Source organism: Balaenoptera acutorostrata, chromosome 20 (genome assembly GCF_949987535.1).
Source record: "Balaenoptera acutorostrata chromosome 20, mBalAcu1.1, whole genome shotgun sequence".
NCBI lineage: Eukaryota > Metazoa > Chordata > Mammalia > Artiodactyla > Balaenopteridae > Balaenoptera > Balaenoptera acutorostrata.
Window position 1 is genome coordinate 23,411,108 of NC_080083.1, and position 23,721 is coordinate 23,434,828.

General features: G+C 37.7%; 1 protein-coding gene across 1 annotated transcript in view; it reads right to left on the reverse strand.

The window, feature by feature from the left end:
• The window catches only part of APPBP2 (amyloid beta precursor protein binding protein 2), a 71,536-nt gene that overhangs the window by 40,308 nt on the left and 7,507 nt on the right, over nucleotides 1–23,721 (reverse strand). Inside the window, exon 2 of the mRNA XM_007190266.3 lies at nucleotides 3,459–3,547. Coding sequence (XP_007190328.1) covers nucleotides 3,459–3,547 — 89 coding nt within the window. The remainder of the gene's footprint in view (nucleotides 1–3,458; nucleotides 3,548–23,721) is intronic.

Genomic DNA, 23,721 nt, shown 5'->3' on the forward strand with positions numbered 1-23,721 from the left:
GATAAGATCCAATATGCTGGTAGGTCTGGGGCTCAGAGAATTATGAACAGCAGCAAGCAGCTTACTTGGGACACAGACGACCCTTGCTCAACAAACAGTGGCCTCATCCTACCTCCCCAGGGTACCTCCAGTAATTCCCTATGGTAGTGTTTTCCAGAATGGGGCATGACTATCACTGGGGGCTCTAGGCATAATTTTAGTGGCATATAACCAAATATTTTTCAAAGATTAACATATTTATTTCAATGGGGATTCAAAAATAAAACTTGCAATCTAAAAAAAAAGTGCTAACTTGCTTTATGAGGTCATAATAATTCACAATTTAGCCTAATATCTTTTACTCAGTGGATCACTGAGTGATTCTGTATATGTAAATTGATGACAATGAAGGATGAAAACAACTTCTAACATCAATCTTAAAAACCAAATTGTCTTGTAATTCAACAATGACCCAATTAAAAAATGGGCAATAGATTTGAATAGAGATTCCTCCAAAGAAAATATACAAATGGCCAATAAGCACAGGAAAAGATGCTCCATATCATTAGTGATTAGGGAAATGCAAATCAAACTCACAATGAGATACGACTTCACACTATCTAGGATGGCTATAATACTACTTTTTTAAAAACAGTGATGGCAAGGATATGGAAAAATTAGAACCCTCATACGTTGGTAATAGGGACATATTGGGTTGGCCAAAAGGTTCATTTGGTTTTTCCCGTAAGATGGCTCTAGCAGCACTTAGATGTCTTTAGCTTCATTCAAAACAATTTTGTTAGATTGCATGGGACAGCTGTCATATCAGCGTGCATTTAAAAAAATACTTATCAAAATTGGTGAATTTTTGTGTAGCCATTTTAATATTGAAGATGGAAGAAAAAAAGCAACATTTTCAGCATATTATGCTTTATTATTTCAAGAAAAGTAAAAACGCAACTGAAACACAAAAAAATATTTGTGCAGTATATGGTAAAGGTGCTGTGACTGATTGAACATGTCAAAAGTGGTTTGCGAAGTTTCGTGCTGGAGATTTCTCACTGGACGATGTTCCACGGTTGGGTAGACCAGTTGAAGTTGAAAGCAATCAGATCGAGACATTGATTGAGAACAATCAACGTTATACGGTGCGGGAGATAGCTAACATACTCAAAATATCCAAATCAAGCGTTGAAAATCATGTGTACCAGCTTGGTTATATTAATTGCTTTGATGTTTGGGTTCCACATAAGTTAAGAAAAAAAACCTTCTTGACTGTATTTCTGCATGGAGTCTCTACTTAAATGTAATGAAAACGTTCTGTTTTTAAAACAAATTGTGACGGGTGATGAAAAGTGGATACTGTACAATAACGTGGAACGGAAGAGATCGTCGGGCAAGCAAAATGAACCACCACCAACCACACCAAAGCCCAGTCTTCACCCAAAGAAGGTGATGTTGTGTATATGGTGGGATTGGAAGCGAGTCCTCTATTATGAGCTCCTTCCGGAAAACCAAACAATTAATTCCAACAAGTACTGCTCCCAATTAGACCAACTGAAAGCAGCACTCAATGAAAAGAGTCCAGAATTAGTCAACAGAAAACACATAATCTTCCATCAGGATAATGCAAGACCGCATGTCTCTTTGATGACCAGGTAAAAACTGTTACAGCTTGGCTGGGAAGTTCTGATTCATCCACTGTATTCACCAGACATTGCACCTTCAGATTTCCATTTATTTCGGTCTTTACAAAATTCTCTTAATGGAAAAACTCAATTCCCTGGAAGACAGTAAAAGGCACCTGGACAGTTCTTTGCTCAAAAAGATAAAAAGTTTTGAGAAGATGGAATTATGAAGTTGCCTGAAAAATGGCAGAAGATAGTGGAACAAAATGGTGAATATGTTGTTTAATAAAGTTTTCGGTGAAAATGAAAAATGTGTTTTTTACTTTTACTTAAAAACCAAAGGCATTTTTTTGGCCAACCCAATAAAATGGTGGAGCTGCTGTGGGAAACAATTTAGGAGTTACTCAAAAAGTTAAACCTAGGTTTACCCTAGTTGTATATACATACAAGAGAACTGAAAACATACGTCCACACAAAATCTTGTTCATGAGCATTCATAGCAGCATTATTCATAATGGCCAAAAGGTAGAAACCACCCAAATGTTCATCAACAGATGGCTAGATAACCAAAACATAGTATATCCACACAATGGAAAACTGATACAAACAACAGCCATGAATGAACCTTGAAAACATTATAGGTAAAATCCAGTCACAAAAGACCACATACTGTATAGTCCCATTTATATGAAATGTCTAGAGCAGATAAACCCAGAAACAGAAAGTAGATTAATGGTAGGCTAGAGACCAGGGGTAAGGGGAAATAGGAAGTGACTGTTAATGGGTACAGGGTTTCTTTTGGGGATGATGAAAGTATTCTAGAATTAGATAGTGGTGATAGTTGCAAAAATTTGTGAATATACTAAAAACTAATGAGTTATACAGTTTAAAATGATGAATTTATGGTATTATGAATTATCTCAATTAAAAAACTGCTTTAAACAAAATTGTAAATAACCAAGTCACTGCTTTGCATAAAGGGGAGAAAAAAGTCAAACTACATGCGTTTAGTTTCACAAATACATTAAACACTTACCAAGGGATTTGGACTTGGTAAAAGATAACCTGAGAGATGAAAGAGAGGTAGTCCACTAAATCTTTATAATGGCCATCTTTAGAACTGCATAGAGAAATTCAAATCCTAGAAAGCTAACCTTTTCGAAGAGTAAAGAATTTTTTTTTTAAGTTTTTCTATGGCCTTCTTGTCCCAAAATGAAACTCTCATCTATTATTTTTTAACAGATTAATTTTAATTATTTAACTAACCAAGAAATTTCTCTTAAGCTTAGTACACAGGTCACATCCAAAGGTATCCCTAAACAATGAAATCATGTTAATTTGTTAACATGTTACTTGATTATTTTATCATCTCTTTCTAAAACACAAACTCCATGAGGAAGAGACCTTGTAAAACTTATTCACTGCTGTTACCCCAGCTTCTAGAATAGTACTTGACATATACTACGCATTCTAACAAGTATTTACTTAACTTGGCAACATTCATATTACAGATTAACAATATTTTGTAAAACTATATTCTTATTTTCCCAGAAATGTAGGTTAGGAAAAAGAAATGGCATTTCAAGCAAATTTAGGGAAGAATGATAAAGAGAACAGCAAGGACAATCAAAGGCCATGTCACCTACATCCACATATAACTCCTACTACATAATAGCCAAAACGGGGAAGATGAATTCAGTCTTTCTTGAACACAAAATGCAAGGGTGGTACTGATGGTTTCAAAACAATATGAATGTACTTACTGCTACTGAACTGTACACTTAAAATATGGTCACAATCGTAGAATTTAGATATGTATGGTTTACCACAATTGTTACAAAATGAGTTTACCTTTTATCCAAAGCTCTCAATACTTTAGCAAAAACTTCCAATTCACAAAATTCACTGCCCAGTTGACATAAGCGTCCCTGTTGGTACAGCTGAAATTAAAAAAAAAACAAAAAAGGATAATGTTTAAAATTTTTAATTTAATTTCAATTTCTACTTTACTTATGAATATAATTTGATGGAGTTAATATTTGATGAATTTATGACTATTAGTCAAAGTTAAGATTACACAGTAGTATCAGGGAAGATGCTTATGCTCAGACAAATGTAACATTAACTTAACAAATCTCTATAATTCATATAGAACACTTTAATAGTTGTATATAATATTTAGAAATTAATATTTGTATAACAGTATATGGTACATGCTAAGTACTAAAAAGTGCTATATAATTACTTTATTTATTAAACACTAAAAACAGTTATATTCAGGACTTCCCTGGTGGCCCAGGGGTTAAGAATCCGCCTGCCAATGCAAGGGACACGGTTCGATCCCTGGTCTGGGAAGATCTCACATGCCGCGGAACAACTAAGCCTGTGTGCCACAACTACTACTCATGCTCCACAACAAAGAGAAGCCACCGCAATGAGAAGCCCACGCACCGCAACGAAGAATAGCCGCTGCTCGCCGCAACTAGAAAAAGCCCACGCACAGCAACGAAGACCCAATGCAGCCAAAAAATAAACAAATAAATTGATTAAAAAAGAACAATTATATTCAAGAAACTAAACTTTTTTTTTTAACTTCTTTTTTTCTTAAACTGGGTAAAGTAAATTATAAAAATGATAGCAAGATAATGTCCAGAAGCCAGAACTGGTCACTATGCCCCACTAAGGGCTCTTCAGACCACAAAAACCTCAGTTCAGTTCCAGGCATGAAACATCACAAGCAGACTAACAGTAGATTATATCTAAAGTAATCCAGCATGGCAGGATCTCTAATCATGTCACAATCATATATTCCTTTTGCCTGACTTTTTTTTTTTTTTAACATCTTTACTGGAGTGTAATTGCTTTACAATGTCCTGTTAGTTTCTGCTGTATAACAAAAGTGAATCGGCTATATGAATACATATATCACCATATCCCCTCCCTCTTGCATCTCCCTCCAACCCTCCCTGTCTCACCCCTCTAGGTGGTCACGAAGCACTGAGCTGATCTCCCCGTGCAATGCAGCTGCTTCCCACTAGTTATCTATTTCACATTTGGTAGTGTATATATGTCAATGGTACTCTCACTTTGTCCCAGGTTACCCTTCCCCCTCTCCATGTCCTCAACTCCATTCGCTATGTCTGCATCTTTATTCCTGTCCTGTCCCTAGGTTCATCAGAACCTTTTTTTTTTTTTTAGATTCCATATATATGTGTTAGCATACGGTATTTGTTTTTCTCTTTCTGCCTTACTTCACTCTGTATGACAGACTCTAAGTCCTTCCACCTCACTACAAGTAGTTCAATTTTGTTTCTTTTTATGGCTGAGTAATATTCCATTGTATATATGTGCCACATCTTCTTTATCCATTCATCTGTTGATGGACACTTAGGTTGCTTCCATGTCCCGGCTATTGTAAATAGTGCTGCAATGAACACTGTGGTACATGTCTCTTTTTGAATTATGGTTTTCTCAGGGTATATGCCCAGTAGTGGGATTGCTGGGTCGTATGGTAGTTCTATTTTTAGTTTTTTAAGGAACATCCATACTGTTCTCCATAGTGACTGTATCAATTTACATTCCTACCAACAGTACAGGAGGGCTCCCTTTTCTCCACACCCTCGCGAGCATTTACTGTTTGTAGATCTTTTGATGATGGCCATTCTGACCCCTGTGAGGTGATACCTCACTGTAGTTTTGATTTGTATTTCTCTAATGATTAGTGATGTTGAGCATCCTTTCATCTGTTTGTTGGCAATCTCTGTATCTTCTATGCAGAAATGTCTACTTAGGTCTTCTACCCATTTCTGGATTGGATTGTTTGTTTTTTTGATATTGAGCTGCATGAGCTGCTTGTATATTTTGGAGATTAATCCTTTGTCAGTTGCTTTGTTTGCAAATATTTTCTCCCATTCTGAGGGTTATATTTTTGTCTTGTTTATGGTTTCCTTTGCTGTGCAAAAGCTTTTAAGTTTCATTAGGTCCCATTTGTTTATTTTTGTTTTTATTTCCATTTCTCTAAGAGGTGGGTCAAAAAGGATCTTGCTGTGATTTATGTCATAGAGTGTTCTACCTATGTTTTCCTCTAAGAGTTTTATAGTGTCTGGCCTTACATTTAGGTCTTTAACCCATTTTGAGTTTATTTTTGTGTATGGTGTTAGGAAGTGTTCTAATTTCATTCTTTTACATGTACCTGTCCAGTTTTCCCAGCATCACTTATTGAAGAGACTGTCTTTTCTCCATTGTATATTCTTGCCTCCTTTATCAAAAATAAGGTGACCATATGTGCATGGGTTTATCTCTGGGCTTTCTATCCTGTTCATTGATCTGTATTTCTGTTTTGTGCCAGTACCATACTGTCTTGACTACTGTAGCTTTGTAGTATAGTCTGAAGTCCAGGAGCCTGATTCCTCCAGCTCCATTTTTTCTTCTCAAGATTGCTTTGGCTATTCGGGGTCTTTTGTGTTTCCATACAAATTGTGAAGTTTTTTGTTCTAGTTCTGTAAAAAACGCCATTGGTAGTTTGATAGGGATTGCGCTCAATCTGTAGATTGCTTTGGGTAGTAGAGTCATTTTCACAATGTTGATTCTTCTAATCCAAGAACATGGTGTATCTCTCCATCTGTTTGTATCATCTTTAATTTCTTTCATCAGTGTCTTGTAGTTTTCTGCATACAGGTCTTTTGTCTCCTTAGGTAGGTTTATTCCTAGGTATTTTATTCTTTTTCTTGCAATGGTAAATGGGAGTGTTCCCCTAATTTCTTTCAGATAGATTTTTCATTGTTAGTGTATAGGAATGCAAGAGATGTGTGCATTAATTTTGTATCTTGCTACTTTACCAAATTTGTTGATCAGCTCTAGTAGTTTTCTGATAGCATCTTTAGGATTCTCTATGTATAGTATCATTTCATCTGCACACAGTGACAGTTTTACTTCTTCTTTTCCAATTTGGATTCCTTTTATTTCTTTTTCTTCTCTGATTGCTGTGGCTAAAACTTCCAAAACTATGTTCAATAATAGTGATGAGAGCGGGCAACCTTGTCTTGTTCCTAATCTTAGAGGAAATGGTTTCAGTTTTTCACCACTGAGAACGATGTTGGCTGTGGGTCTGTCATATATGGCCTTTATTATGTTGAGGTAGGTTCCCTCTCTGCCTACTTTCTGGAGACTTTTTATCATAAATAGGTGCTGAATTCTGTCAAAAGCTTTTTCTGCTTCTATTGAGATGATCATATGGTTTTTATCCTTCAGTTTGTTAATATGGTGTATCACATTGATTGATTTGGTATATTGAAGAATCCTTGCATTCCTGGGATAAACCCCACTTGATCATGATGTATGATCCTTTTAATGTGCGGTTGGATTCTGTTGGCTAGTATTTTGTTGAGGATTTTTGCATCTATGTTCATCAGTGATATTGGCCTGTAGTTTTCTTTTTTTGTGACATCTTTGTCTGGTTTTGGTATCAGGGTGATGGTGGCCTCGTAGAATGAGTTTGGGAGTGTTCCTTCCTCTGCTATATTTTGGAAGTGTTTGAGAAGGACAGGTGTTAGCTCTTCTCTAAGTGTTTGACAGAATTCACCTGTGAAGCCATCTGGTCCTGGGCTTTTGTTTGTTGGAAGAATTTTAAGCACAGTCTCAATTTCAGTGCTTGTGATTGGTCTGTTTTTATTCTCTGTTTCTTCCTGGTTCAGTTTCGGAAGGTTGTGCTTTTCTAAGAATTTGTCTATGTCTTCCAGGTTGTCCATTTTATTGGCATATAGTTGCTTGTAGTAATCTCTCATGATCCTTTGTATTTCTGCATTGTCAGTTGTTACTTCTCCTTTTTCATTTCTAATTCTATTGATTTGAGTCTTCTTTTTTTCTTGATGAGTCTGGCTAATGGTTTATCAATTTTGTTTATCTTCTCAAAGAACCAGCTTTTAGTTTTACTGATCTTTGCTATTGTTTCCTTCATTTCTTTTTCATTTATTTCTGATCTGATCTTTATGATTTCTTTCCTTCTGCTAACTTTGGGGGGTTTTTGTTCTTCTTTCTCTAATTGCTTTAGGTGCAAGGTTAGCTTGTTTATTTGAGATGTTTCTTGTTTCTTGAGGTAGGATTGTATTGCTATAAACTTCCCTCTTAGAACTGCTTTTGCTGCATCCCATAGGTTTTGGGTTGTCGTGTTTTCATTGTCATCTGTTTCTAGGTATTTTTTGATTTCCTCAGTGATCTCTTGGTTATTTAGGAGTATATTGTTTAGCCTCCATGTGTTTGTATTTTTTACAGTTTTTTTTTTCCTGTAATTGATATCTAGTCTCAGAGCATTGTGGTTGGAAAAGATACTTGATACGATTTCAATTTCCTTAAATTTACCAAGGCTTGATTTGTGACCCAAGATATGATCTATCCTGGAGAATGTTCCATGAGCACTTGAGAAGAAAGTGTATCCTGTTGTTTTTGGATGGTATGTCCTCTAAATATCAATTAAGTCCATCTTGTCTAATGTGTCATTTAAAGCTTGTGTTTCCTTATTTATTTTCATTTTGGATGATCTGTCCATTGGTGAAAGTAGAGTGTGAAAGTCCCCTATTATTATTGTGTTGTCGATTTCTCTCTTTTTTTTTAATTAATTAATTTATTTTTGGCTGTGTTGGGTCTTCGTCTCTGTGCGAGGGCTTTCTCCAGTTGTGGCAAGCAGGGGCCACTCTTCATCGCGGTGTGCGGGCCCCTCACTACCGCGGCCTCTCTTGTTGCAGAGCACACGCTCCAGACGCGCAGGCTCAGTAATTGTGGCTCACGGGCCTAGTTGCTCCGCGGCATGTGGGATCTTCCCAGACCAGGGCTCAAACCTGTGTCCCCTGCATTAGCAGGCAGATTCTCAACCACTGCGCCACCAGGGAAGCCCCAATTTCCCTTTTTATGGCTGTTAGCATTTGCCTTATGTACTGAGGTCTTCCTATGTTGGGTGCATAATATTTACAATTTTTCTATCTTCCTCTTGGATTGATCCCTTGATCATTATGTAGTCTCCTTCTTTGTCTCTTGTAATAGTCTTTATTTTAAAGTCTACTTGTCTGATATGAGAATTGCTACTCCAGCTTTCTTTTGATTTCCATTTGCATAGAATATCTTTTTCCATCCCCTCACTTTCAGTCTGTATGTGTCCCAAGGTCTGAAGTGGGTCTCTTGTAGACAGCATATGTACAGGTCTTGTTTTTGTATCCATTCAGCCAGTCTATGTCGTTCGGTTGGAGCATTTAATCCATTTACATTTAAGGTAATTATCAATATGTATTCTCCTATCACCATTTTCTTAATTGTTTTAGGTTTGTTATTGTAGGTCTTTTCCTTCTCTTGTGTTTCCTGCCTAGAGAAGTTCCTTTAACATTTATTGTAAAGCTTGTCTGGTGGTGCTGAATTCTCTTAACTTCTGCTTGTCTGTAAAGGTTTTAATTTCTCTGTTGAATCTGAATGAGATCCTTGCTGGGTAGAGTAATCTTGGTTGTAGGGTTTTTTTTTGATATTTACTTATTTATTTTTGGCTGTGTTTGGGTCTTCACTTTTTTTTAAAATAAATTTATATATTTGCTTATTTATTTTTGGCTGTGTTGGGTCTTCGTTGCTGCGCAAGGGGTCTACTCTTCTTTGCAGTGCATGGGCTTTTCATTGCAGTGGCTTCTCTTGTTGTGGAGCACAGGCTCTAGGTGCACGGGCTACAGTAGTTGTGGCACGTGGGCTCAGTAGTTGTGGCTCACGGGCTCTAGAGCGCAGGCTCAGTAGCTGTGGTACACAGGATTAGCTGCTCCACGACATGTGGGATCTTCCTGGACCAGGGCTCGAACACGTGTCCCCTGCATTAGCAGGCGGATTCTCAACCACTGCGCCACCAGGGAAGCCCCTGGGTCTTCACTGTTGTGCACAGGCTTTCTTTAGTTGCGGTGAGCAGCGGCTACTCTTCATTGCAGTGCACAGGCTTCTCATTGCAGTGGCTTCTCGTTGCAGAGCATGGGCTCTAGGCATGTGGGCTTCAGTAGTTGTGGCATGCAGGCTCAGTAGTTGTGGCACGCAGGCTCAGTAGTTGTGGCTCGCGGGCTCTAGAGCACAGGCTGAGTAGTTTTGGTGCAAGGCTTACCTGCTCTGTGGCATGTGGGATCTTCCTGGACCAGGGATTGAATCTGTGTCCACTGCACTGGTAGGCAGACTCATTACCACTGCACCACCAGGGAAGCCCCCCCTTTCATCACTTTAAATATGTCCTGCCACTCCCTTCTGGCTTGCAGAGTTTCTGCTGAAAGATCAGCTGTTAACCTTATGGGACTCCCTTGTATGTTATTTGTTGCTTTTCCCTTGCTGCTTTTAATATTTTTTTCTTTGTATTTAATTTTTGATAGTTTGATTAAAATGTGTCTTGGCGTGTTTCTCCTTGGATTTATCCTGTATGGCACTCTCTGCACTTCCTGGACTTGATTATTTCCTTTCCCTTGTTAGGGAAGTTTTCGACTATAATCTCTTCAAATATTTTCTCAATCCCTTTCTTTTTCTCTTCTTCTGAGACACCTATAATTTAAATGTTGGTGCATTTAATATTGTCCCAGAGGTCTCTAAGACTGTCCTCAATTCTTTTCATCCTTTTTTCTTTATTCTGCTCTGCAGTAGTTATTTCCACTATTTTATCTTCCAGGTCACTCATCCGTTCTTCTGCCTCAGTTATTCTGCTATTGACTGCTTCTAGAGTATTTTTAATTTCATTTATTGTGTTGTTCATCACTGTTCATTTGCTCTTTAGTTCTTCTAAGTCCTTGTTAAACGTCTCTTGTATTTTCTCTATTCTATTTCCAAGATTTTAGATTATCTTTACTCCATTACTCTGAATTCTTTTTCAGGTAGACTGCCTATTTCCTTTTCATTTGGTCTCGGGGGTTTTTTTACCTTGCTCCTTCATCTGCTGCATATTTCTCTGTGTTCTCATTTTGTTTAACTTACTTTGTTTGGGGTCTCCTTTTCATGGGCTGCAGGTTCGTAGTTCCTGTTGTTTTTGGTGTCTGCCCCCAGTGGGTGAGGTTGGTTCAGTGGCTTGTGTAGGCTTTCTGGTGGAGGGGACTGGTGCCTGTGTTCTGGTGGGCAGCGACGCGTCTGGCCGTGTGTTTTGGGGTGTCTGTGAACTTAGTATGATTTTAGGCAGCCTCTCTGCTAATGGGTGGGGTTGTGTTCCTGTTTGTTTGGCATGGGGTGTCCAGCACTGGAGCTTGCTGGCTTTTGGGTGGAGCTGGGTCTTCGTGTTGAGACGGAGATCTCTGGAAGAGCTCTCGTCGATTGATATTACATGGGGCGGGGAGGTCTCTGGTGGTCCAATGTCCTGAACTTGGCTCTCTCACCTTGGAGGCGCAGGCCTGACACCAGGCCGGAGCACCAAGACCCTGTCAGCCACACTGCAAGGTACGTGGGGATATTCTTGCCTTTGGGGAAGTCTGAAGTCTTCTGCCAGCGTTCAGTATGTGTTCTGTAGTTGGTCCACATGTAGATGTATTTTTGATGTATTTGTGGGGAGGAAGGTGATCTCTACGACCCACTCCTCCGCCATCTTGAAGTTCCCCCTGCAATAGGAGACTCCACTGAAGACACCAACCTCCGCAAGAGCTAGAGGTGCAGAGGCATTTTTTTCAGAGGATTTGCAGAGCTTGCTTTTTTTTTTTTCTTTTCCTTTGTGCTTTGTCTCATTTCACTTGTTCACAGGGTGCTTCATGCAGAGGCCTCACACCCAGCACTTCAGATCAGAGTGCCTAGTGAGAAATGGCTATGCTGACACCTCAGCTCAGCGGGCCGGGCCGTGTGCGGAAGCACTGCCCCTGACACTGCAACTCAAGATCTGCCTGATTTTTTTAAACTTCCATTTAAAATAGTATTTTAATAAATGTGTTAAACGTTTATCTCAAATAATACATGTACACAGTTAAAAATAAATACTACTGCCCCTCTTTCCCCTGCCTCAACTTCACCAAATGTTACTGAATTTATATATGCTATATAAATACAGTGCCTTAGAAGGCAAGAATTTTATTATATCAACTCACTTTACATTAGTAAGCACTTAACATTTAGCTCATTTGACAAAAACATGGGTTTCAGAAAGAGGACATGATCCTGAATTCATCTGCCAAATGGGCCAGTTAACTTTGCACAGGGAAAACATACTACAAACTCATTTAGCAAACTCTTGGGCATAAATCACTAGTCATAATGGAGGCCAGGTCAGATTAGGTAGATATAGGAATACAAATCAATGGTGACTGCTGGAAGGGAGAGGGGACAGGGACTGCCATGTGCTCAGGAAGGGGAGGCAGAAATGTTATCTTCAAACAATGACTGGATATTCATCTTAACCATAAACTTTCATAAGGAAAGATTTGCTATTTTTGGAGATGATTATGTTTTCTGAGGTTAGAAAAACAGGAAGAGCGGGACTTCCCTGGCAGTCCAGTAGCTGGGACTCCGCGCTCCCACTGCAGGGGGCAAAGGTTCGATCCCTGGTCAGGGAACTAGGATCCCGGAAGCCACACAGTGTGGCCAAAAAAAAAAAAAGCTTCTGGGAATGTATATGATAAAATTCCCTTCCATCACATATACCTTCACAGTTAACCAATGAAGAATAACTCAGGGAAAATAAAGCTGAGAATTAATAATCACATCCTATTTGGGGGCTTAACAATGTGATACATTTCTGATTTGGGGCAGAAAAACAAATGCACTTATCAAAATATATAGATACACATACTCCAAAAACAGTACAGGACCAAAAAACCTTAGTTTCTTACCAAAGTAACTCATCATTAGCAAACTTAAGGCTTAGAATTTCTTTTGTAAGATAGAAGAAATGGAAAGTTGTACAACTTTTTTTGCCTACACTTACTAGTCAAATAAAGACAATTAAACTAAACTTTATATGTTCTACAACTCATAGTATCCCTTTAATACTGAAAATTTCCTAACAAATGGATTTGAAACTAAAATTTAGGAAAGCAGTAACCTTAGTTACAATTTTAAATGTAAGTATGCCTATTAACAAAAACAAGCTTTTTTTTTTTCTCTCAGCTGTTTAATTTTTCTAGCTAAAAAGGGGTCTGCCTTTAAATTCTGGGGAGAGAGTAGTGATTTAACTGTTTCAAATCATCCTTTCCTGTACAGCAACTATAATTCAAAAAAAAGAAAATCCTTACTAGGCTTATCACCAAAAATGAAAATTTCTACATTTTATGAATGGGATTTTTGAATACCAATCCAGAATAAAAAGAGCATTTAATCCTTACAGAGATCTTATATGTATGTGCCAGGCACTGTTCTAAGTGCTTTTCATAAGCAACTCACTCTGTCCTTCCACAGATGAGGAAACTAAGGCATATAAAGTTAAATTACCTGGTCTAAATCACACAATTAAGAAGTGGCAAGGCATTTGCAGCAACATGGATGCAACTAGAGATTATCATACTAAGTGAAGGAAGTCAGAAAGAGAAAGACAAATACCATATGGTATCATTTACAGGTGGAATCTAAAGTATGGCACAAATGAACCTATCTACAAAACAGAAACAGACTCATAGATATAGAGAACAGACTTGTGGTTGCCAAGGAGGACTGGGGGAAGGAGAGGGATGGACTGGGAGTTTGTGGTTGGTAGATGCAAACTATTACATAGAGAATGGATAAACCACAAGGTTCTACTGTACAGCACAATGATATTCAATATCCTGTAATAAATCATAATGGAAAAAATATAAAAAAAGAATGTCTCTATGTGTATAACTGAGTTACTTTACTGTACAGCAGAGATTGGCACAACATTGTACATCAACTATACTTCAATTAAAAAAAAAAAAAAAAAAAGTGGCAAGGCAACAATCTGGCTCCAAGCAGTCTATCCTTATATCCATGTTCCTAATAACTTACAGTACAATGCTTTTAGACGGTATTATATCAGGAAGTAAGAAAGAACATAAAATGGGCAATTTAAAACATTTTTATAGAAATAATAGAAGAGGGACTTCCCTGGCAGTCCAGTGGTTAAGACTCCGTGCTCCCAATGCAGGGGGCATGGGTTGGATCCCTGGTCAGGGAACTAAGATCCCTCATGCCACACAGCACGGCCAAAAAAAAAAAAAAAGAAGAAATAATAGAAGATTAATCCCTTCATAGAGTCACACATCTTATGGAGTAGAGCTTAGAAGAAAGAAAACTGAGGCTCTAGGTTCTTTGGTAATGATACTTATATCAAATTTTTTAAAATTTGACTTATTTTAGTTCATTATTACATGTGTTTTAATATTAAATTCTGGGCAGGAAAAGAGATGCAGACGTAGAGAATGGGCTTGTGGACCCGGGCGGGGGGCGGGAAGGGGAGGGTGGGACAAACTGAGAGAGTAGCACTGACATATATTCACTACCATGTATAAAATAGATACCTAGTGGGAAGCTGCTGTACAGCACAGAGAGCTCAGCTCGGTGCTCTGTGATGACCTAGAGGGGTGGGACAGGATGGGGGGCGTTGGGGTGGGAGGGAGGTTCAAGAGGGAGGGTATATATGTATACATATAGTTGATTCACTTTGTTGTACAGCAAAAACTGTAAAGCAATTATGCTCCAATACAAAAAATTTTTTTAATAAATAAATTCTGCACCCACTGGGTAATGAGGCTATTAAAGGACTAGCAACTTCTTTTAGCTACTGGTACCTTCAGGAAAATAAGAAAAAACAAGTTTATTTTTATAAGTAGGTAAATTATCTTCCAAAAGATATGAAACAGACAATAAAAATATTATGTAAAAACATAAACAATATTGTACAGGTATGAAGATTGACCAATCAATGGAACAAAACGCAAAGTTCAAAAGCAGATCTTGGTATACATAAAAAAAATTAACATATGATAAAGGAAGCATTTTAAAAATCACTGAAAGAAACAAAAAATTAGTTAATAAAGAGTGCATAAAAATGGGGAAACAAAGTAAGGTACCTCCTGATAAAACAGAACAAAAATAAATTCCAGATTTATCAAAGTTTTAAATATTAAACAATTAAATCATAGCAGTGTTAAAAGCTACCTGGTAACACTGCCTTTCTAAGCATTATATACCACAGGCAAAAATCATAAAGGAAGAGATATGTGATTTGATAAACACCAAAAATGTCCATGAATGTAAAATACTGTAAATAGGGCTTCCCTGGTGGCACAGTGGTTAAGAATCTGCCTGCCAATGCAAGGGACGCGGGTTCGAGCCCTGGCCTGGGAAGATCCCACATGCCACGGAGCAAGTAAGCCCGTGTGCCACAACTACTGAGCCTGCGCTCTAGAACCAGCAAGCCACAACTACTGAGCCCACGTGCCACAACTACTGAAGCCTGTGTGCCTAGAGCCTGTTCTCTGCAACAAGAGAAGCCACTGCAATGAGAAGCCAGTGCACCGCAATGAAGAGTAGCCCCTGCTCACCACAACTAGAGAAAGCCTGCGCGCAGCAGCGAAGACCCAACACAACCCAAAATAAAAGAAACAGATAAATAAATTTTAAAAATAAATAATAAAATAAAATACTGTAAATAAAAATTAAACATACAATAAAAGTAAGTAAAATATTAGTAACACACTTGTGTAGGATTTAATATCTTTAATACATAAAGGGGTGAAACTCCTGGTGGTATTTTAGAAGCAAGGGCTTTCAGAGACTAAAGTAAAATTTTCTTTCTTTAAAAAATATTTATTTATTATTTATTTGTTGTTGGCTGCGCTGGGTCTTCGTTGCTGCGCGTGGGCTTTCTCTAGTTGCAGCGAGTAGGGGCTACTCTTCGTTGCGGTGCGCAGACTTCTCATTACGGTGGCTTCTCTTTGTTGCAGAGCACGGGCTCTAGGCGTGCAGGCTTCAGTAGTTGTGGCTCGTGGGCTCTAGAGTGCAGGCTCAGTAGTTGTGGTGCGCGGGCTTAGTTGCTCCGCGGCACGTGGGATCTTCCCGGACCAGGGCTCAAACCCATGTCTCCTGCATTGGCAGGTGGGTTCTTAACCACTGCGCCACCAGAGAAGTCCCCTAAAGTAAAATTTTTACAGAAAACTGAAGGCAGCTATTGCAAGGGCAATACAAGACAGCCCCAAACCCAGAGAACTCTTTGGGAGATAAAGATAGGGATGAAAGCCTGCCTTACCCCAAGGGATTTTGAATTGACGTGGCTGCTTTCGCAGCCAATCCAAAATTACCAGGCTGAGTGAACAGTTTAGTGTTAATATCAAATTAGCATACAAAATAATCTAGGCTAAAAACATGGAAACAACCTAAATGTCCATCAAAAGATGAATGGATAAAGAAGATGAGGTATATATACACAATGGAATACTACTCAGCCATAAAAAAGCATGAAATAATGCCATCTGCAGCAACATGGATGGAACTAGAGATTATCATACTAAGTGAAGTCAGTCAGAAAGACAAAAAAAAATACCATATGATATCACTTATATGTTGAATATAAAATATGGCACAAATGAACCTATCTACAAAACAGAAACAGACTCTCAGACATAGAGAACAGATTTGTGGTTGCCGAGGGGGAGGGCGGAGGGAAGGATTGGGAGTTTGGGATTAGCAGATGTAAACTATTATATATAGGATGGATAAACAACAAGGTCCTACTGTATAGCACAGGGAACTATATTCAATATCCCATGATAAATAATAATGGAAAAGAAAAAAAACAAAAACAAAACAAAACCAACCCAAAATAATCTAGGCTAATTCCCCAAAACAAAAACTCAGAAAGGCTTAGAAAAAGATATAAAAGAAATCAAGTTCAAAACTATGGTCTAAGGGACTTCCCTGGTGGCGCAGTGGTTAAGAATCTGCTTGCCAATGCAGGGGACATGGGTTCGAGCCCTGGTCTGGGAAGATCCCACATGCCACAGAGCAATTAAACCCGTGTGCCACAACTACTGAGCCTGTGCTTTAGAGCCCGTGCTCCGCAACAGAAGAAGCCACTGCAACGAGAGCACGCACCACAACAAAGAGTAGCCCCCACCTGCTGTAATGAGAGAGAGCTTGTGCTCAGCAATGAAGACCCAACGCAGCCAAAAGAAAATAATAAAAATAAAGTGATATTTTGTTTTGTTTAACACACATAAGATACATTTATTCTTGTTCTCTAATCTCAAAATTCACTTGAAATGTAGCTCTGAAAAAATTAACTTTGGCATATAACTTGATATTCCTTTACTTTGCTCTCATATTACATTGTATATTACATGTAATGTCCTTTATCTGTTGTCTGATTACAATCTGAACATGTTGTCAGATTACACATTCTTGGATTAAAGCAAGAACCACAGAAGTATTTTAATATAATGCACACTTAATTAAAAAGTATTGGGTTGGCAAAAAAGTTCATTCGTTTTTTCCTGTAAGATGGCTCTAATAGCACTTAGTTTTCTTTTTTTTTTTTTTTTAGTTTTCTTTAACTTCATTCGAAACAATTTTGTTAGATTGTATTGTGACAGCTGTCATATAAGCGTGCATTAAAAAAACTTATCAAAACTGGGGAAGGGGCTTCCCTGGTGGCACAGTGGTTGAGAATCCGCCTGCCAATGCAGGGGACACGGGTTCGAGCCCTGGTCTGCGAGGATCCCACATGCCATGGAGCAACTAGGCCCGTGAGCCACAACTACTGAGCCTGCGCGTCTGGAGCCTGTGCTCACAACAAGAGAGGCCACGACAGTGAGAGGCCCGCGCACCGCAATGAAGAGTGGCCTCCGCTCACCACAACTAGAGAAAGCCCTCGCACAGAAACGAAGACCCAACACAGACAAAAATTAATTAATTTAAAAAAAAATTGGGGAATTTTTGCCATTTTAATATTGAAGATGGAAGAAAAAAAGCAACATTTTCAGCATATTATGCTTTATCATTTCAAGAAAGGTAAAAACGCAACTGAAACACAAAAAAAGATTTATGCAGTGTATGAAGAAGGTGCTGTGACTAATGGAACGTGTCAAAAGTGGTTCACGAAGTTCTGTACTGGAGATTTCTCGCTGGATGATGCTCAACGGTGGGGTAGACCAGTTGAAGTTGAAAGCAATCAAATCGAGACATTAATTGAGAACAATCAACATTATACCACGCAGGAGATAGCCGACATACTCAAAATATCCAAATCAAGTGTTGAAAATCATTTGCACCAGCTTGGTTATGTTAATCACTTTGATGTTTGAGTTTCACATAAGTTAAGCGAAAAAAGCTTCTTGACCATATTTCCGCATGCAATTCTCTATTTAGACGTAATGAAAATGTTCAGTTTTTAAAACAAATTGTGACGGGTGATGAAAAGTGGATACCGTACAATAACGTGGAATGGAAGAGATCGTCAGGCAAGCAAAATGAACCACCACCAACCACACCAACGCCCGGTCTCCATCCAAAGAAGGTGCTGTTGTGCATATGGTGGGATTGGAAGCGAGTCCTCTATTATGAGCTCCTTCCAGAAAACCAAACAATTAATTGCAACAAGTACTGCTCCCAGTTAGACCAACTGAAAGCAGCACTCAATGAAAAGCGTTCAGAATTAGTCAACAGAAAACACGTAACCTTCCATCAGGATAACGCCAGACTGCATGTCTCTTTGATGACCAGGTAAAAACTGTTACAGCTTGGCTGGAAAGTTCTGATTCATGCGCTGTATTCACCAGACATTGCACCTCCAGATTTCCATTTATTTTGGTCTTTACAAAATTCTCTTAATGGAAAAAATTTCAATTCCCTGGAAGACTGTAAAAAGCACCTGGAACAGTTCTTTGTGCAAAAAGATAAAATGTTTTGGGAAGAAGGAATTATGAAGCTGCCTGAAAAATGGCAGAAGGTAGTGGAACAAAATGGTGAATATGTTGTTTAATAAAGTTTTTGATGAAAATGAAAAATGTGCCTTTTATTTTTACCTAAAAACCAAAGGAACCTTTAGGCCAACCCAATAAATGCCTTCTTCTGGAGGTAAACCAAATATTTTAATTTCTTGCTTCTTATAACATTTTAATTGCTCAGCTGTTCCACTCACTGGTTCTATGTCATACTTTAAAAAAAAAAATACAACTGACCAACATGATTTTTGTATCTTGCAGGGCAAAGTGCTTTGCTTATTGGTAAGTAAGCAAAAGGTTAAGTGAACATGTTCACATTATTTAAAGCACAAGAAACAGTTAACTCTCAAATGGGAAAGCAACCCTTTCCTAACGTTTAAATACGCTGTCCACATATAAAGATGATACTAGATTTGCCATCCATTAAATGAGAAATTGAGTTTTTTCCCCAATCATTACAAGAATGAACTTATGTCTAATACACAGATTCTCTAACTCTGTCTCTCATGTGATGGGTCAATGGCATAATTTTCAAGATAGCATGATTGTGTTAATGGTGGAAGATGCTATCATGGTACAAATGGAAGGTCAAAACAAAAAACTAGCTGGATGTAAAATCTAACCAACAATGATAACCAGCCACATAAAACTCAATACGATTCAGTGATCTCTACATTTGGGTAAGAAGTTTCTCAACTTCTCTTAAAGCTTCACTACCAATCTTGGTGAAAATTAGGAGTGTATCCATGAAGCACTAGAAAGAAGATAGTATGGTTATAACAAAACATTCTGTCTCTATAAGAAAACTCATTCTCTACAACTGAAACATTGTAAATCAACTATACTGCAATTTTTTTAAAAATGTAAAAACCAAAAAAACCCCAAAAAACTCATTCTGTATTCTAGATAGCCAACTTTAAAACATTTTCCCCTTTGATTCCAAAATTGCATATACATTTTTAATTAGAAAATATAGAAAAGAATTTATAAAAAAGAATAACATTCATTCAATTTTACCATCTAGAGAAAATCACTGTCAACATGACGACATATTTCTTTTTGGTCCTCTTTTTCTTACTGATTTGCAGGAGTTTTCAGTATGTTTCATAAATTTGAATTCTCCACTATGGATGTTAAAAACTTTTTTTTTCATTACACATTTTTTTTTTTTAAAGTTCTGTCTTTTTTTTTTTAACTTTTGGGTTTATTTATTTATTTATGGCTGTGTTGGGTCTTCGTTTCTGTGCGAGGGCTTTCTCTAGTTGTGGCGAGCGGGGGCCACTCTTCATTGCGGTGCGCGGGCCTCTCACTATTGCGGCCTCTCTTGTTGCGGAGCACAGGCTCCAGACGCGCAGGCTCAGTAATTGTGGCTCATGGGCCTAGTTGCTCCGCGGCATGTGGGATCTTCCCAGACCAGGGCTCGAACCCGTGTCCCCTGCACTGGCAGACGGATTCTCAACCACTGCACCACCAGGGAAGCCCCACATTTTTAAGTTATTAAACTTGGTTCCAAGACACAAGAGTTAGAGAGACATCATATCTTTAAAACTCTGAATCTTCCAATCTAAGAAGAAAATGTTTCTTCTACACTTACTGAAGACTTTCAGATTTCTGTACACCTCTTTTTGGATTTACTCCATGGCATGTTTTCTTTTGATGAGTAAAACATACTTTCCTATATTGTATATAGAAAAATTATCATACTTTTAATTATAAATGTGTAATCATCCTCCTACTGAATTATCTTACTGTAGTTTTTCACTTGATTTTGGACTTTTCTTATTCTAACTGCATTGGTTAGCCCTTCAAGAATGTTGAATATGTAGTATACAGCTCCAGAAATAAGTCTGAAAATCACTTAAATACCAATACTATCAAATGTTACTTGAATATACCCAAGAAAGCATCTAAAATTGGCGGGAGTTTTGTCTGCTGAGGGAGGAGGCATGTGAACAAAGAGAAAAGTATAATTTCTCAGTTCTTTTACAGTTTTTAGTCTATCAACTACTCTCTTGGATCATTTGTATCTTCCTAGAAACACAATTTCAGTAAGGTTTTCAGACTGATTAGCACAGAATTACATAAGCTATTGTACATCTAAAGAAGCTATTCTATAACTTAAAAACCCATTTTCCCCCTTTCCACTGTATCTATGGTTGTTTTTACTTTCTCATTCCTAATTTTGAGAATGTGAGCTTTCTCTCACACTTGTTGATCTGGCAGCTAGTGAATTAACTACTTAGTTGAATTATTTACTTTTCTTTTAAACCAATCACCTCAACTTATCTTTTTTTTTTAAGACTTTTTTAAAATAAATTTATTTATTTTATTTATTTATTTTTGGCTGCGTTGGGTCTTCATTGCTGCACGTGGGCTTTCTCTAGTTGCGGCAAGTGGGGACTACTCTTCGTTGCGATGTGCAGGCTTCTCATTGCGGTGGCTTCTCTTGTTGCGGAGCACAGGCTCTAGGCACGCGGGCTTCAGTAGTTGTGGCTAGCGGGCTCTAGAGTGCAGGCTCAGTAGCTGTGGTGCAAGGGTTTAGTTGCTCCGTGGCATGTGGGATCTTCCTGGACCAGGGCTCAAACCCGTGTCCCCTGCATTGGCAGGAGGATTCTTAACCACTGAGCCACCAGGGAAGTCCCTCAACTTATTTCTTGGTCACGCTAATATTTTAGAATATCAATTTTTAGGCTATTCCCCTCTTAGTACAACTTCATGTCCCAGATATCTTATTCTTAAAAATTCAATTTTACTTCTTTTATATATCAAAATAATATAGTCATAAAAATCCAAGCAGTATAAAAAAAAGAGAGAGAAAAAAAAAGAGAGAATAAACAAAAACAACATAACATAATAAGTACTTTACTTGTTATCTTTTTTTTTTTAAATAGAGATCTTTATTAATGTTAAGTGTAAAACACAACCTACTAAATTAAAATATTAATAATGTTCCTGGATTTTAGGATATTTGGAAGATACTTTAGGAAATAATTTTGTTGATCCAAGTTTCTTTAAAAAAATCTGTCAAATGATGTTTGAGTGGATTCTTTTTTCCTACTCTCAATTGTCTTGGAAGCTAAGGAAACATTTTAAATTATTTTAATTTTAAAACTTTTTAAAGGTAATATAGTGAGCATGCTAAAATTGATAATTTGAGGAATTTATTCTACTTAGAATATTACAATAAGCCAATAATAACATCAATAAATGGATATCATTTATTTAAGAAAAGAGAGAATATATGTACAAAGTTAAAAATGACTATAATCCTATCCCTTGAATAAACACTATGAAATTTTGTGTTCCTCTAATTTTTTTTCAACACATAAACAAATGTACACATACACAAATGTACACATATATTCCTCCATTTAAAAACAACAGGATTATATTATTCATACTACTTTGTAACAAGCTTTTTATTCTCCCCATGTGCTCTCTACCTCAGTATACACAGCATCCTCATTCTTTCCTTTTTTTTTTTTTCTGGCCACGCTACGTGGCATGTGGGATCTTAGTTCCCCAACCAGGAATCAAACCCGTGCCCCCTGCAGTAGAAGCACGGAGTCTTAACCACTGGACCACCAGGGAAGTCCCAGCATCCTCATTCTTTCTAACTGCACTATGATATTCCATTCCTGATTGATTTGCATATAGTTGTTTCCAATTTTTGCCATCATAAACCATACTGTACTTAATATCCCCAAATAGAATTTTCTGCACAGTCAACAAGCATTGCTGTAGGAAAAAAAAAAATTTAATGGTATTGTGGATTAAAGGGTATGAGTTATTTGAATCATTAAACCATGACAATCTAGTAAGTGAAAATGAATGTTAATTTTTAAACCTTTTTACTGAAGTATAACATACACACAGATGAGTGCACAATTCATATTTAAAATATAAAGCTCTAAGAGGTACAAACTATTATGTACAAAATAAGCTACAAGGATATATTGTACAACACAGGGAATATCACCAATATTTTATATGAATTATAAATGGAGTACAACCTTTAAAAATTGTGAATCACTATACTGTACACCTGTAACTTGTATAATATTGTACAGCAACTATACTTCAATAAAAAATATATATAATTTAGAACTTCCCTGGTGGAGCAGTGGTTTAGAATCCGCCTGCCAATGCAGGGGACACAGGTTCGAGCCCTGGTCCGGGAAGATCCCACATGCCGCGGAGCAACTAAGCCCGTGCACCACAACTACAGAGCCTGTGCTCTAGAGCCCGTGAGCCACAACTACTGAGCCCACGTGCCACAACTAATGAAGCCCACGCGCCTAGAGCCCATGCTCCACAACAAGAGAAGCCACCACAATGAGAAGCCCACGTACCGCAACAAAGAGTAGCTCCCGCTCGCAGCAACTAGAGAAAGCCCACGTGCAGCAACAAAGACCCAATGCAGCTAAAAATAATTAATTAATTAATTAATTTAAAAATATATGTATATAATTTAAAAAAGAAAATGAAAGAATAAAATGTAAAGCTCAATAAATTTTCACAAAGTGAACATACCCATAACCAACATGCAGATCATAAAATAGAGTATTATCAGAATCCCAGACATCTCCCTCTGTGCCCCTGCACAGTCACTATCCTCCAAGGATAACTGCTCCTGACTTACAATACTTGTGATTAATTGCCTGTTTTTGAACTTTAAACAAATGAAATCACACTACATATCCACATTTTCCAAACTGCACCAAGGTTCCCTGGGGCACTGCAAGATATTTCAAGTTTGAAAGAAACAATATTCCACATCTGTATTAAACCATGCCAAATACTAGATTGCTATATTCCTTTCAACAACATCTTATCTTTGTGAAGCAGCATTTTCAGTGGTTGCTATAATAAAAGTAATGTGCAAAAATCATTATGGAACAGAAAATGGAATGGTGGTGACCAATCCGATTCCAAGATGTGAGAAGTTGTACAGTGCCCAACAAACACACAACCCAGTAATAAGTAGTTGTGGTTATTTAAGAACGAAGTACACTACTCTTTGTTCTTTCAATTTTTGTGCACTATTCTTTTAATGGCTCTTAAGTTGTTAGGACATAAGTATTACTAACTGTTTATATCTACTTAATGAACAGAACTGTTAGGTATTTCTTTTGGCCTAAGGGTGCTATGAGGGGAGAGAGTTTGGGAGCCTCTGATACATACTCCTATGACTGATTTCTTTCACTCAATATCATTTGTGAGATTCATCCATATGGTTTATAACAGTTGCAATT